This window comes from Fringilla coelebs (assembly GCF_963513975.1).
Source record: "Fringilla coelebs genome assembly, chromosome: 1".
Classification (NCBI taxonomy): domain Eukaryota; kingdom Metazoa; phylum Chordata; class Aves; order Passeriformes; family Fringillidae; genus Fringilla; species Fringilla coelebs.
The window spans coordinates 152354554-152369676 of record NC_140028.1 but is presented as its reverse complement, the minus strand read 5'-3'; the positions used below and the strand labels follow the sequence as shown (position 1 = coordinate 152369676).

Genomic DNA, 15123 nt, shown 5'->3' with positions numbered 1-15123 from the left:
AGAGTATTCCTGAGGGGAAGGTTCTTCCCAGCCCTTCCCTTTGCTCCCAGTTCCCAGCTGGGGATGGTTTCAGTAGGGACCTGGGTGGTTCTTGTGCCGTCACCGCGTCCACGTTGCTCTGAAACGAAAATTTTTACTTTTTCTTCCAAAATTGGGTATTTCTCATTGAGCTGATGCTTGAGGTGGAATCTGTGAACTTATCTGTGGGGAATCTTTGGCTTTGTCACCACAACAGTGCTGAATAAAAGCCGGTGAAATGTAGGAGAATTCCAGCTCTGGGCTATGTCGGAGTGCTGGAGAGGGTTTGGGATCTGTGGTAGATCCATGACAGAGGAACTGTTGATGTCTTGGCTGAGGTTGGGTGTTGGTAGGGCCAAAACATTCCCTGACACTCTCCAGGGGATTGAGCAAAGCAAGGAGAGGGAGACGTGCTCCTGTTCCTTCTCCTTCCCTGAGGAGAAATGACTTCGCTGTGGGATCAGAGCAGAGAACTTGGGAAGAGTGGAAAGCTGGGAAAACCCAGCTTTCCTGTTGCCTCAGCATGGAGAATGATCCTAATTAATTCATTTTCAAGCTGCCAAAATTGGGATTAATTATGCAAATGGCCAGGGCAGATGCACAGCAGTCAGACCTTCATTAATATCTTAAATTTCTGTCAATGAGAGGCAGAAACTTTCAATTATTCAGGAAAGTATTCAAATGGAAAGAATCCCAAATCCACCTTTTTAATTCACATTTTTGAGGCTTTTATTCCTGCAGCATGTTGAAATAACTGGAGACACCACCAAGCCAGCAGTTCTCTCCAAAAAGGTTTGCTCTGTCCTGATCCATGTGGGTTTTCCAGGGAATTTTGGGGCGTCCCAACTGTGCCGTGCTCCCCTCAGAGCTGGGTTTGTGTCCAGGTGCTGTCGGTGTTTCCCTCACTCCATGTCCCAAGTCCTTCCCATTCCAAATCCAGATGTCCAATGTTCCATTTCTTGTTCCTACCTGCTGTTCACACCTTCTTTTCCTGTTTTTTTTCCATGTTTCCCCGGCTGGATTGCAATAGAGAAGAAGAAAATGAGGTGAGTAAAACCAATTCCAACATTCCTGGATCTCCTGTGAACCCAGCTTGGGTCAGTTTGATCAAGGCATTCCATGAATCCAGAGCCACTGAGGGGCTGGGTAAAGCAAATGGGTGCTTTTGTGGGATCCCTCTGGTTCACTTTGGGAAGGAGGGGCAATAATTCCCATTGAATTTGGGAAGGTGGGGCAATAATTCCCATTGAATTTGGGAAGGAGGGGCAATAATTCCCATTGAATTTGGGAAGGAGGGGCAGTAATTCTCATTGAATTTGGGAGGGAAAGGCAATAATTCTCATTAAATTTGGGGAGGAAGGGCAGTAATTCCCATTAAATTTGGGGAGGAAGGGCAGTAATTCCCATTAAATTTGGGAAGGAGGGGCAGTAATTTCCATTGAATTTGGAAATGAGGGACAGTAATTCTCATTAAATTTGGAAATGAGGGGTAATAATTCTCATTAAATTTGGGGAGGAAGGGCAGTAATTCTCATTAAATTTGGGAAGAAAGGGCAGTAATTCCAGTACCACTCGTGCCACAAGCACACAGGAGGTGATGGCACAGCTTGGTGTGGGTTGGTGCTGATTATTTAAAGACTTAATTTGTAAAAATAATGAGCTTTGCTGCCTGTGAGTCAATGAATTTGTTGGGAGAAGAGAAAACTTGGAGGCCTGGGATAGATTTTAATCTGGCTTTGGAATGAGGGCTGGTAACCATTTTGGATGTGCTTTTTTTTTTCCATTTTGGGTAATGTTCCCTCTCTGTAAAACAGGAGAGGAAGGAGAGTTCCTCTCCTCCTGGAGAGCTTTTCACTAATTCCCACCTGTTACATTTACCACGTTACCTGTGGAGTGTGTTTCAAATTCTGGGAATCGTGTTTTGTTCAAGTTGCTGTTATTTAAGGAAAAAAATCCCTGGAAGGGTGAACTCATGAGGGGAAATATCCTGGAATGTGTCAGCTCTGCTGAGCTGGCTGTGGGAAGGGGAGGAATGGAAATGTGGCAGCTCTTTTTTGCCTGCAGATCCCATATTTGGGAAAAGGTGGATCTTTCCAAAGCCCCTTATTCCCTTTATTTTGGAGCTGTTGTGCTTGAAATTAGAAGGATTTTGATCAAAGCATTGACACTTAAAATAATGGCATCAAAGAGGTAGCAAGAAGGAAAACTCTGAAATGCTGATTCCCTGAATTTCCCTGAGTAGTATTTTTATCTATATATTTCTTAATTTATTATTACTTATTTATAGTTGATATGATTAAAAAATCCTATCCTTGATAAGAATTTGGGTTCAGACCTGTGGAGATCCTTCAGGGTGTGGTTGGAGAGGAATCTGCTCCCTTCTCTTGTCTCAGGTTGGAGTAAAAAAATTGGGAATTTCTGGTTGTAAGGATGACAGTTGATCCAGGAATTCCCCACAATGCTGTTCCCTCACTCTTCAAGAGGCTGAACTCCTACAGGAGGATGGTCTCAGTAGGGTTCATTTTGTCCTTCATTCTCCCATGAATTAATGTGGATTAATCCCAGGATCACTTGTGATGTGTGGATTCTCTGGAAAACAGGGATGGCATTTCCAGCAGGACTTTGTGGAGATGGTTGTGAGTTGTGGTGAGAGGAGCTCATTTCAGAGCTGGAGAATCTCCTTTTTTCCAAAGTCAGTGTTTTGGGTTCCCTTTTAGCCATGAAACTCCTTTAAAGTCGTCCCTGAAATGTCCCCTCATAAAAACCATGGATTTCAAGGAAATGCTTTGGGTTTTGCTCCCAGTTTTCCCACAGTGAAGGGAATTTGCTGCTGCAGATCCGGAGTGATGCTGGGTTGGGTCACCAGGATGAGTCATGGATAGACCATTAACAGGTGCTCACAATGAAACCCCCAGAGAGTTGAAAAAGAGCAGTTTTTGGGATATGTGATGTCCCAGGGTGCAGAAAACAGGATTTCCAATCCACCAATGTCTCATTTAATCATTTACTCTGGTGCCTTGATCCTGGGCAGCTCCACGTTGTTTTCCATGAGTTAAAGGATAACAAAATCCTTAATAATTCACAGAGGGCTGCAGGAAACGGCTGCTCCTGCCAAAAATGTGCTCATGGCACAGCTACAGCAGCAAAACCCTGCTCTGGACAATTTGGAAATGACTCTTTCCATTGAAATTAGGGTTAACACAGAAAATGTAATATCCAGAGCAGCTGTGGCTGCCCCTGGATCCCTGGAAGTGTCCAAGGCCAGGTTGGACAGGGCTTGGAGCAACCTGAGATAGTGGAAGGTGTTCCCTGCCATGGCAGGATTGAAGCAGGATAATCCTGAGGGTCCCTTCAACCCAAACCATTCTGGAATTCCATGATTCTGATGCAATTTGGATTTTTGGGGCTGTTGACAACAAAGCCCTTTTCCCACTTTATCTTCTCCAGGATTTTATTTCTGGGGCACAGATGAGCTCTGAGATTTAAAACAGAGGGAGAAATGCCCAAGTGGGTGAATATAGGGTGCTGTGTGCTCTGAAAATTCCTGGGTTTGGGCTTGGAAGGTGCTAAACAAGCTCCTGGGCTGGGGGCAGCCAGAAGCTCCTGGTGGGAAAGACATGGAGCTTGGAGCAGTTGGTTGATCCAGAGATGGCAGATTCATCATGCACCACTGGGTCCTGATGGGAATTCTTGGGGAGTTGTTGATTAATGCTGGTCTAGGCCTGAGCCTGGGAACTTGCAGGAATTAGTGATGACCAGGATGAAGTCTGTTGGGGGGAGGTGGGAAAGGATGGGGTTTAAATTCCTGATGTAATTGTTGGTCTGGTTTATGCTGGGACCAAATTCCAGAATCCCAGACTGGTTTAGGTGGGAAGGGACCCTCAGGATCATCCAGTGCCACCCCTGCCATAGCAGGGACACCTTCCACTGTCCCAGGCTGCTCCCAGCCCCAGTGTCCAACCTGGCCTTGGGCACTGCCAGGGATCCAGGGGCAGCCCCAGCTGCTCTGGGAATTCCATCCCAGTCCTTCCCCACCCTCCCAGCCAGGAATTCCTAATTTCCAGTACCCATCCATCCCTGCCCTCTGGCAGTGGGAGCCATTCCCTGTGTCCTGTCCCTCCATCCCTTGTCCCCAGTCCCTCTCCAGCTCTCCTGGAGCCCCTTCAAGCCCTGCCAGGGGCTCTGAGCTCTCCCTGGAGCCTTTTCCAGTACTGGAAGTCTGCATCCAGGTGAATTCACATAAACAAATGCACTTTAAACTTAAAACCCAGGATCTTTTGTAGCATGGGACCACAGAAACAGCATAAAAAAGCAGATTTTTGCCCTCAATTAACTTTGTAAGCCGAACTCTATTTTTTAAAAATAAGAATTAAATGATAAAAGGACTTTGAGCTTGGTCATTAATAAGTCAGATAAAAAGCCTCAGCCCAAACCTCAGAGGAGGCTTAGTTTCAAGCTGGAGAAGTCTGAGGAATTGATTTTTTTCAGGACAGAGCCAAGCAATAAAGACAGACCCAGAGTATGCATTTCTCTTTTATCATCATGAAAAATTCACCAGGTGAAAGAAAATGCTGCAGAACTGAGTTCAAACCCCCCAAAATCCAATTCCTCCAACTCCATCTTATTTTTCTTCCACAGGGCAAACCTGAAACGGTGCCGAGAGCTGGTTTTATCAAAGGCCCAGTGTTCAAAGGCGTCGCCTCGAGCCGCTTTTTGCCCAAAGGCACCAAAACCAAGGTTAACCTTGAGGAGCAGGGAAGACAAAAAGTGTCTTTCAGCTTTAGTTTAACCAAGAAAACTTTACCCAATCGATTCCTGACTGCTCTGGGAAACGAGAAACAAAATGAAACTCCCACCCCTCCGGCGGTTCCCCTTCCGACTGATTTTAACCCCAAAAATAAACTGGACCTGGGGGACACCGCCAGTTCAGCCGAGGAATCTTCACCTCCAAAACCGAAGGTAGAATTGGGGAAGATTCATTTTAAAAAACATTTGCTGAACGTCACGGCAAAGCCACCCCCGGCTCCGGCGGCACTGGTGACGGAACCGGTGGCCTTGGCCGTGGATTTCCCCCCCACGCCGCCGCCTCCCCCGCCCCCGCCGCCACCGCCGGGCTCACCGATGCCGGTTCCCGGAGCCACGGCCCCGCCGCCGCCGCCGGTGACACCGATGCCGGCGCTGCTGCTGTCGCCGCCCGGCGAAGCCGAGGCTCCCGTGCCGAGGGAGCCGAGCCAGGCGCTGCCCAGGGAGGCCTCGGAACCAGACGCCAAGCAGGATCCGGCGTCGCGCGGCTCGGAGGAACGCGGGACTCAACCCGCGCCCGAGCAGACGGAGATAACCCCGCCGAAGGAAGATTCCCATATTGGGAAGGAGGATGAGGTTTCCGACGGCTCGAAGGGTGCTCCCGCGTGCTCCCGGAGGCAGGGGGCCAAGAGGAAGTTCTCCCAGTCGGACGGCGCGCCGCAGGGCTCCGAGTCCGACGAGGATTCCGTGAGGACCTCCTCCAGCCAGCGGTCGCACGAACAGAAGATCTCCAGCACGGAAAAGGAGAGAGATTCCAGACGGAGCTCCGCGTCCCTCCGCGGTGATGACCAGGGCAAGTCCTCGTCGCGCTCCAGGTCGGACAGGGATGAGAAGTACTCGAGCTATTCCAAATCGGAGAGAGACTCGCGGTACTCGTCCTCCCGCTCCCGCTCGGACAGAGAGAGGAGGCGAAGCCGGTCTCATTCCCGTTCCCGCTCCGATCGCAGCTCCCGAACCAGCTCCTCCTACTCGAGGTCGGAGCGCTCGCATTACTACGACTCCGACCGCCGGTACCACCGGAGCTCCCCGTACCGGGAACGGTCGCGCTATTCCCGGTCGTACGCGGACAGCCGGGCGCGGGAGAGCTCGGACTCGGAGGATGAGTACAGGAGGACACATTCCAGGTCCAGCGACTCCAGGCGTACGTCCTCCCATTCCTCCTCCTCCTACAGAGACTCGAGATCCTCTTACTCCAAGTCGGACAGGGACAGCAAAGTGGAGTCGTCTCACGCCGACGTGGACAGGCGAGGGAGGTCGTCTTCGAAAGTGGATCGAGATTCCAAAAGGACTTCTGAAAGTGAAGTATCCAAAAGGTGCTCTCCCCTCGATGAACTGGGCTATCGGAAGGGGACATCCCATTCCAAGCCCGACAGTAATGTGAATTCCTCCCGCTATAAATCCACCCCTTCCAAGGCCCCCGCACCAAAGCCTGATAAATATAAGAGTTCTTTCTGTTGTACAGAATCGATCGAAGAAATCAAGTCCAAGTCTAATTCTCTAGATTTAGAGACCTCTTGTGTAAAGAGCAATGAGATCAGGGTGTCCAGTGTGAAAAAGTTGGAAAGGGAAAAGACGCTTTCTCCGTTAAATCAGTTCAACGATTCTCCCGCTTTGCCAAAGGCTGATGAGTCCAAGACAGGTTTGGCAAACTCAAAATCCGAGGAACTTTCAGCAAACGAAGGCCATGACAGTGTTAAGGAGCAAGAAGTGTTCTTAAAGGCAAAGCACGATCCCTTAAGAGTGTGTTTCCCCACGGAATCGAGCATGAACGGCTCCCCGGAGGGTCAGGATGAGGGTCTGGCAACCTCCAGTGCCTGCAAAGCAGAGGATGTCGCTGCATCCTCTGACCACGGCCCGGGTCCGTCGGAAGCATCGCCTGCCATCAAGACCAGCCCGTCATATCCGTTGCCATCCAATGGGTTTGAGATCATGGATGTGTCCCAAGAACAAGAGCTGGATGATTCCCGGGTCCAGTCCAGCGAGTGCAACAGCCTGTTCCAGGAAGCGGAGGCTCCGGAGCCGCAGCAGCCAGAGGAAGCCACCCCTCTCCCTGCCGTGAATGTAGATCCCACCAACACTGTCCTTAAGAAGCTGGACGAGGAGGTGACTCCGTGTGACAAAACCAAAGAACCTGTTTTTTGCTACATTTCCGATGATGCCACCCCTGGTTTGTACCACTCGGAAGTGGAAATCGAAGCGGAACCTGCGGATTTGAAAGTGACATCCGAGACTTTCCTGGACGTGCAGGTGGAGCCGCAGACGGTGACGTGTGATTATGAGAGCATGGAGGATTCCCATTCCAAGTCTGCTGGGGAGGATGAACACGGCCCTCCTTCCCATAAAATCAGCCTGGCAGCAGAAAGCTCGAGTAGGGATTCCTCCCAGGATGGCTGTTCCCAGAGGCTCCAGTCGGATCATCCCATGCCAGAGGAAAGTGTCTCTTCCAAATGGGATGTGCCCCCGCCAGGTGTGTGCCAAGAGCCGCTCCAGCATTCAGAAGCCGAAGAGATGCTGGAGTTGGATGCTCAGCACGTTGATCTTGGCTCAGCAAAAGGCAAGTTGTCGTTCCAGAATGAACATTCCTACTATTCGGAAGTGCCGCTGGAACACCGCGGCAGAGAGGTCGTGGAAGAAAGTGCTGTTTCCACCGAGGGAGCTGAGCTGGATGAGCTGAGCGTTCAGTGTCCTGGTGTATCGGTCGAGAGGGATGAGGGCAGCAAGCCCTTGGTGGCCTCTGCTTGTCCAGACGCTTTGTATCCCTCCTCTGATGTCATCGTCACTGCAGAGGACACGGAGATGGTGACCCAAGCCCCAACGTGCGACAGCAGCGGCAACGCCTCGGAATTCATTCCTGCCGGCCACGACGATTATTCCGACACGGGGGACAGTGACAGCGAGGGGGGCAGCGAGGACAGCGACACGGAGGACTCGGATTCTGATGACGGGACGCCGCGGAAGAGGCTCCAGTCGGTCGTGGTGGTTCCCAAGAACTCCACCATAGCCATGGAGGAGAACAGCCCGGGCTCCTCCCGGAGCAACCGGCGCTTCTCCGACCACTGGGACGATGATCGGCCCGAGCCCAGCAGGCCCTACTATGAGGAGAGGCCAGAAAATATGGGGAGTAAAGGTGGTCCCCAGGTGGAGAGCAGGTGTTCTCCCAGAGGGATGGAGAAGAGTCCGGCGACCTCCACGGAGCTGAGCAGGAAGGAGCTGGAGGAGCTGCGGGCGGATCCGTGCCAGGCCCAGAGCGACGGCGTGGACAGCACGAGCCAGGCGGACCTGACGGCCGATTGCCACGGCAAAGCCGGCACGGAGGAGAGGATGGTGCTGCCGGACGCGGTGGCCATGGGGAGGCCCATGGGCCGGCCGGAGGAGCAGCCCTTCTGTGTCCCGGAGAGTTTGGAAAGCACCGACGCATCCCGGCACCAGATGAGCTCTTCCAAGCCTGACAGCCGGCAAGGGCAGGGCGGGTTGAACCAGTCCGGCCTCGGAGACTACTCCAGGCTGGACAAAGGTTTCCGTGCCCCGGAGGAGATGGGTGCTGCGGGCTGGGACTTCTCCCAGCCAGAGAAACCCAGCAGCACCTACCAGCAGCCGGACAGCAGCTTTGGGATGTACTCGGGCTACGTTTACCAGCCAGGACCGGGAGCCTATCCCAGCTCCCAGAGCTACTGGCAAGGCAACGGTTACTGGGACGCGAGGGCAGCCAGCAGAGCCGCCGGGGTCAGCTACGAACGCGTCCAAGGGCAGGTGCCGGATTCCCTCACGGAAGATCACGAGGAGTATGAAGAGGATGAGCGTTGGGATGAGGAGTGCAAGCCCCTCTTTCCCAGCCCCTCTGGAAAATCCCAGGTGGCCGGGCAGAAGGAGAAAGGCTCGGTGCAGGCGCACGAGATCAGCAGCAATTCCACCAAGGAGCCGGTGCCGGGCGGGGAGAAGAAGGACGAGGGGAAAGCTTTGGAGAAAAACGACGTGAAGGAACGAGGCCCACCGAAAAAGAGGCGGCCGGAGTTGGAGAGTGACTCTGAGAGCGATGGGGACTCCGGGGAGAAGAGGAAGGGGAAGCTGGAGGGGGAGCAGGTGGAGCCAGCGCCGCAGGATTCCTCCATGGTGGGCAGGTTGTGCATCATGGATGACTTCAGGGACCCCCAGCGCTGGAAGGAGTTTGCCAAGCAGGGAAAGATGCCCTGTTACTTCGACCTCATCGAGGAGAACGTCTACTTGACAGAGAGGTAACTGCTGCTTTATCCTTGTTTTAATTCCTGGGAGCAAGTTTAGGATTTAGCTTCTATTTGGCTCCAGGCTGGTTGGGTTTTTATGGCCAAATTGGTGTCCTTTGGAGGGAGGGGCAGGGATGTTGCATTCTCCACATTTGGCAAAGCCACCCCAGGCGCTTTTCTCCTAAAGAGAATCGCCCAGTTTGCCCCAGACAGTCCCAAGTGCTGAGAAGAGTTGGAAAATGGGAGGATCAGAGGGAAAGGTTGATTTATTTATACCCCTTTTTATAGCTTTACCAGATCCTGCCTGTTTAATGTCCTCAAATGCCAGCTCGGTCCCTTTCTGTTGGCACAGGGAATTCTGTCTGGGTGTGGAAAAGCTTTAGGACAAACGAGGCGCTTTTCCAAAGGCTTTGGTTACTTCCATGTCTTCCTTTATCATCTCAGAGGAGCTTTTTAAAATTTAATGGCTATAATTTGATTTTTTTTTCTTACAGTTTTTTTGCCTTGTTGGGATCTGTGCTCCAGAGCATTCCCCACATCCTTCATGGAAGTTAAAATATGAATTAGTGGATGCCCTGCTTTTAGTCTGCCTCTGATTTTCTCCTCTTTCTCATCCTCTCACTTGACAGCAAAGCAGAAGCTGATGTAACCAAACCCTCCAATTTGCCTGATTAAAATATGGGTGTCCAAATAACCATAGGGAGGAGAAAGGGAAAACAGCTAAACATCCTGGGAATTCTCTTTAAGAAATCACTTTGTCATCACAAAGTCATCACCAAGCCCAGTGTCCTTGGGTGTTCTTTCCTCTAGGGTTATCGATCCATATGTCGAGACATTTATTTTCCGTTTTTTCCAAAAACCACTGATCAGGATTGAGGAGGAGTTTCTCCACCTGGCTGCTGTCTCACCTGTATTTCCATGCCTTGGCTTCCCCAGGAAGAAGAACAAATCCCACCGGGATATCAAGCGGATGCTGTGCGAGTGTCCCCCTCTGTCCAAGGAGGAGCGGGCGCAGGGCGAGGTGGCCTGTGGAGAGGATTGTCTCAATCGCCTGCTCATGATCGAGTGGTGAGCTGGGGTCCATGGATCGGCCTGCAGGTGTCCTGGGAATCCCTCAGATAACTTGGGAATTCCTGGGAGGTGGCAGCGATGTGTCTGTGCTGGTCTGGAGTGACCTTTGGAGCTGCCAGCAGAAGCTGTGGCTGCTCCATCCCTGGAAGGTTTCAGGGGTTGGGTGGGGCTCGGAGCAGCCCGGGACAGTGGGAGGTGTCCCTGCCCATGGCAGGGGTGTGGAATGAGGTGGTCCTTGGGGTCCCTTCCCAACCAAACCATTCCATGATTCCATGATTTAAATCTTTGGGTGATCTGCAGGGCATCAGCCCTCACATCCTCCTGGATCTCCTTTTCCCAGAGCCTCTCCAGCCTACGGCTGGTGTCTCCTTCTCCCTCTGGAAGAAGTTTGCTGCTCCATGGGAGCTGGAGGCAGGGACAGGGTGCTTGGTGGGATTCCCCCCTGGCACGAGGATTGTGGGAGGATTGGAATTACCTGGCAGAATCCCAATTTTTGCTCTTATCTCATAGGCCAGGCGTAGGACAGGAGGAATATCTTGAAGAAATAACCCCCAGAACAAGGGGAGAAGAGCCCAGTTCTCCCCACTGGGATGCCCTGATACAGAAATGCAGCGGGATCAGCATTCCAAATGTTTTTATCTTTCCAGAAATAAACGATCTGCCTTTGCACGCTGACGGTCACGTGGTGGTGCTTTTTATAGCAAACCACATTCGAGGGTTTCACACGGAATTTCTCGTGATTATTTGGGATTTATTTCCCATCTGAGCCCTTCCTGTTGGTGCTGTTTTCCTGCTGGGAATTGATTTGCTCCCTTCCCTTCCCTCAGCTCCTCCCGGTGTCCAAACGGTGACTACTGCTCCAACCGGCGCTTCCAGAAGAAGCAGCACGCGGATGTGGAGGTGATCCTGACTGAGAAGAAGGGCTGGGGGCTCAGAGCTGCCAAGGACCTGCCATCGTAAGCCTTCCCTCTTCCCACAGCCTTTTCCCACCCTCTCACTCCTCCTGAAGGGAAAAGGGTCTGTGGGGTCTGGATTTCCCTGACAGGAGATGGGCTGAGGTTCTTCCAGCTCGTCCTCGTCCCTGCTGGGTGTCCCTCTTCCTCTTTGGCCTCTGCCCATCTATTGTTTGATCTCCCACTCTGGTTTTGCTCTTCCTGGTTTTCCATGGCTTATTCTTGGGATGAATCTGCCTCCCCTTTCCCTGTCCCTATTTCACTCCAGTTGTGTCCATCCTTCTCTTCCCATCTCTGCAAAACTTCTCTTCCTGAGTCCTCCTCCTCTTCCTCCCCTTTGGACAATAAGAGGATCCAGAGGGGATCTTTCCTCCTGTTGTTAATTCAGGATTGTAATTCCAAGTGCTGGGTTAGGTGAGGCTGGGACAGGAGAGCAGTGAGGACACTGAAATCTCCTGAGGCACAAGGGAGGATCAGGATGGGGAGACCAGGATGAGGTTTACTGGGAGAAGGGAACATCCTGGAGCATGTCCAGGGAAGGGAACAGAGCTGGGAAGGGGCTGGAGAATCCCTGAGGAGCTGGGCAGGGGCTCAGCCTGAAGCAAAGGAGGCTCAGGGGGCCCTTGTGGCTCTGCACAGCTCCTGGCAGGAGGGGACAGCCGGGGGGTCGGGCTGTGCTCCAGGGAACAGGGACAGGAGCAGAGGGAACGGCCTCAGGCTGGGCCAGGGCAGGTTTGGGTGGATATTGAGAAAATTCCTCCTGAAAAGTGTTTTCCAGCCCAGGGCAGCAGTGGCTGCCCCTGGATCCCTGGAAGTGTCCAAGGCCAGATTGGACAGGGCTGGGAGCACCCTGGGATAGTGGAAGGTGTCCCTGCCCATGGAATGGTGTTGGAATGGGACAAGCTCAAAGTTCCCTTCCAACCCAAGCCATCCTGTAATTCTACGAATATATTGAATTTATAGAACAAACCCTGCTCCAAGGGGAGCTTCATCCTTCTGTCACCTTCCCATGTGACAGGATAAAATCCCAAATTAATCAGAATTCCCTGAGATTAAGGCACATCATCCTTGCTACAGCACCAGGATGGCCAGGCTGGGAGTCGTGCTCAGAGAATCCACCTGAACAGGGATTATTTTGTGTTTATTAGTGGGTTTTTTGCTAAGAGAATTGATGTTTTTCCCTCTTGCAGCAACACTTTTGTCTTGGAATACTGTGGGGAGGTGCTGGATCACAAGGAATTCAAGGCTCGGGTGAAGGAATATGCCCGGAACAAGAACATCCACTACTATTTCATGGCCCTGAAGAATGATGAGGTGAGCAGTGGGGCTGCTGGGATGGGATTGCTTTGGGAAAGGCTGGATTTAGCTATCACAGCACCAGCTCCTGGGGAATCCATGGAGCAACATCCTGAATCCATTGGGAATGTTTTCCTGAGGAAAGGAAACCTCAAACCTCAGGATTTTAAACCCATTGCTCAGTTACAGCAAAATTCTGGCAGCTTAAATATATCCCAGTGTCCTTAGGGAGGGAAAAGTGTCTTTCCAAAGGAGAAGATGGAGCATGGCTCATTGTTCCATGGGAGAGAAGTTTGGGAACATGCTCCAAGCCAAACTTGCCCTTTTTGGGTGCCCAAATATACCAAAAATCCACATTTCCTTTCACAGTGAACTCCATGAAATTGGGATGTTTAAATCTGGCAGAGTCCCTCTGTGCAGGATTGCCACTGGAATATTTATATATGGGATAAACTTAATTATTTATGGCTGCTTCAGCTCTGAGGGATGTGGAGCTGTTCTCTCTGACTGAGAACAAGGGGGATAAATAGAAATTCCATCTCTTATTCTCCTTGTGTCTCCTGTCAGGACTTTTTGGGTCTGGGGAGCTTGAGAGGAAAGGAGCTAAAAATACTCAGAGTGGTTTTTCCTGGGTGTTTTTCCTCCTAAAATAAGGATTTTTGAGATTGTTGTGTGATTTTAAGTGTCACAAAGGAGCATTTCCAGCTATAAAAGGAGTTTGTATTTCTGGGATGATTTTTCCCTTGGTTTCTGAGGTGTGTGAGAGAAAAATTCACTGTCCCAACCCCTCTGGCTATATCAGAAACAAAATCCAGGATGTGCATCCAGCTGGAGAACTCTGGAAAATGAGGACCCAGTTACCTAAGTGCTCTTTGGGGGGATTTAATATCCTAACAAATCCCAATCTCTAAAATAAAGCTGGGGAATATGAAATAAAAAGTGGGAAAGGAGTTGATTCCCACATGGGTGTGTTTGCAGCTTTTCCCATCCCAAGGAATGAGCCTTTTCCCTGATTTCTTGTCCCTTTTCAGATCATCGATGCCACCCAGAAAGGAAACTGCTCCCGCTTCATGAACCACAGCTGTGAGCCAAACTGTGAGACCCAAAAGGTAAAATGCTGGATCAAATCCAGCAGCTCCTCCCTCTGGAGAGCTCACACTGAAACATTTTCCTTCTTTATTTTGGGGATTTTCGTTGCTGTTGTATCAGTGACACGAAAACACCTGGATTTCACCTGGGCATTTGCCTGGTTTTAAACTCCCCAGTGCTTTTCCAAGGATTGGGGTGTTCAGGGAAAGCAAACCTGGAGCTGAGGCTGGAATAACTCCTGGCATCCTTTTCCCACAGTGGACTGTGAATGGGCAGCTGCGGGTTGGGTTTTTCACCACCAAGCTGGTCCCGTCGGGCTCGGAGCTGACCTTTGATTACCAGTTCCAGAGATATGGGTATGTCCCTTTCCTGGCCCAGCAATTCCTGCTCTTCCCCTCTCCCTCTGCCACTGCTCCTACTCCATTCCTTTCCCAGGTAATTCCCTTCCCTGCTTCTTCCTGTGTGATTATTGATTAAACTTTGCAATATTCCTCGAGAATTCCTGTTCTTCCCTTCCCACTCCTGTTTTATGGCTTTGCTGTAAAACCCCCTGGATAACTCATCCCCTCTTCCTGGCCTAATCCAGGGCTGCAGGGAAAGCTCCAGCCTGGAATTGGGATCCCTTTGCTAAACCTGAGCCTCAGATTCCTCCATTACTCTTTGGTGAAGTATAACTTGAGGAACATTCCTTCCTTTTCCTTCTGGATCCTTCTCCAGGCCCTTCCTGTAAGCAGGAATGAGTTTTAAGTTGCATTTGAAGATTATTCCTCATCCATAGAAATTCCTGGAATTGAGCTTCCCTGCTTCTTACCACTGCAGGGCTGCGTTCCTCCAGTGGGTTCCACATATTTAAAATAAAACCCTACCATTTTCCCAAGAAATTGTGGAATGGAGTTTAAAATGGATGGTGTGTCAAGTGGGAAATACAGAGGCTTGGTAGAAATATTCCTTTGGAATATATTTATTGCATTTATTGTATTTATTGTATTTATTATATGTATTGTATTTATTATCCATAGCTGAACATCCAAAACAAATTTTCCCATGTGGATTTTGCTGCTTCCATGAATGCTGAGCTCATTCTTTATCCTATTTTGAGCTCTAAAATTCAATGTATGAGCTATAAAATGCTATGAAATGCCAGCTTTTCCTAATGGATGTATAATCCTGAGGCTAAATTCCTTAGGAAAATTAGGATGTTGATGGCAGTGTGGGATAAGAAGTTGTCAGCCCCACCAGCTCCACCTTTTCCTCTCTGATTCCTGGTTCTTGACCTGTGGAGAGCCTGGAAGTGAGGCAGGCTTGTCTTTCCAGCTGCCACAGCTGGGGATCAAGATTGGAATAAAGATTGCATTTGGGTTTTCAGAGGCTTTTCCATGCAGAGCCATTCCCATTCCAGCTTTGGAGGGTGCAGAGCTGGCTGTGGCTGGGGTTGGGCTGTTGTTGAACCTGCCTTTGTGTCCCCCAACAGCAAAGAGGCCCAGAAATGTTTTTGTGGCTCCTCCAACTGCCGAGGGTACCTGGGGGGGGAGAACAGGGTCAGCATCCGCGCGGCCGGGGGCAAGATGAAGAAGGAGCGCTCCCGCAAGAAGGACTCGGTGAGTTGGAGGATTGAGCCTCTGGCACTGAGCCCAGGCGTTCCCCAGCGCTGCCAAAACCACCCACGTCCCCAA

The 15123-nt window shown here is 50.8% G+C and overlaps 1 protein-coding gene across 1 annotated transcript in view; it reads left to right on the top strand.

The window, feature by feature from the left end:
- Positions 1 to 958: 958 nt before the first annotated feature.
- SETD2 (SET domain containing 2, histone lysine methyltransferase) overlaps positions 959 to 15123 on the top strand; it is a gene marked incomplete at its 5' end in the record, with an annotated part of 39888 nt that continues 25723 nt past the window's right edge. Inside the window, 9 exon segments of the mRNA XM_084207292.1 lie at positions 959 to 1020; positions 1022 to 1064; positions 4657 to 9053; positions 9978 to 10109; positions 10940 to 11068; positions 12256 to 12379; positions 13393 to 13470; positions 13709 to 13806; positions 14922 to 15048. Of these exon segments, the coding sequence (XP_084063418.1) occupies positions 959 to 1020; positions 1022 to 1064; positions 4657 to 9053; positions 9978 to 10109; positions 10940 to 11068; positions 12256 to 12379; positions 13393 to 13470; positions 13709 to 13806; positions 14922 to 15048 (5190 nt within the window).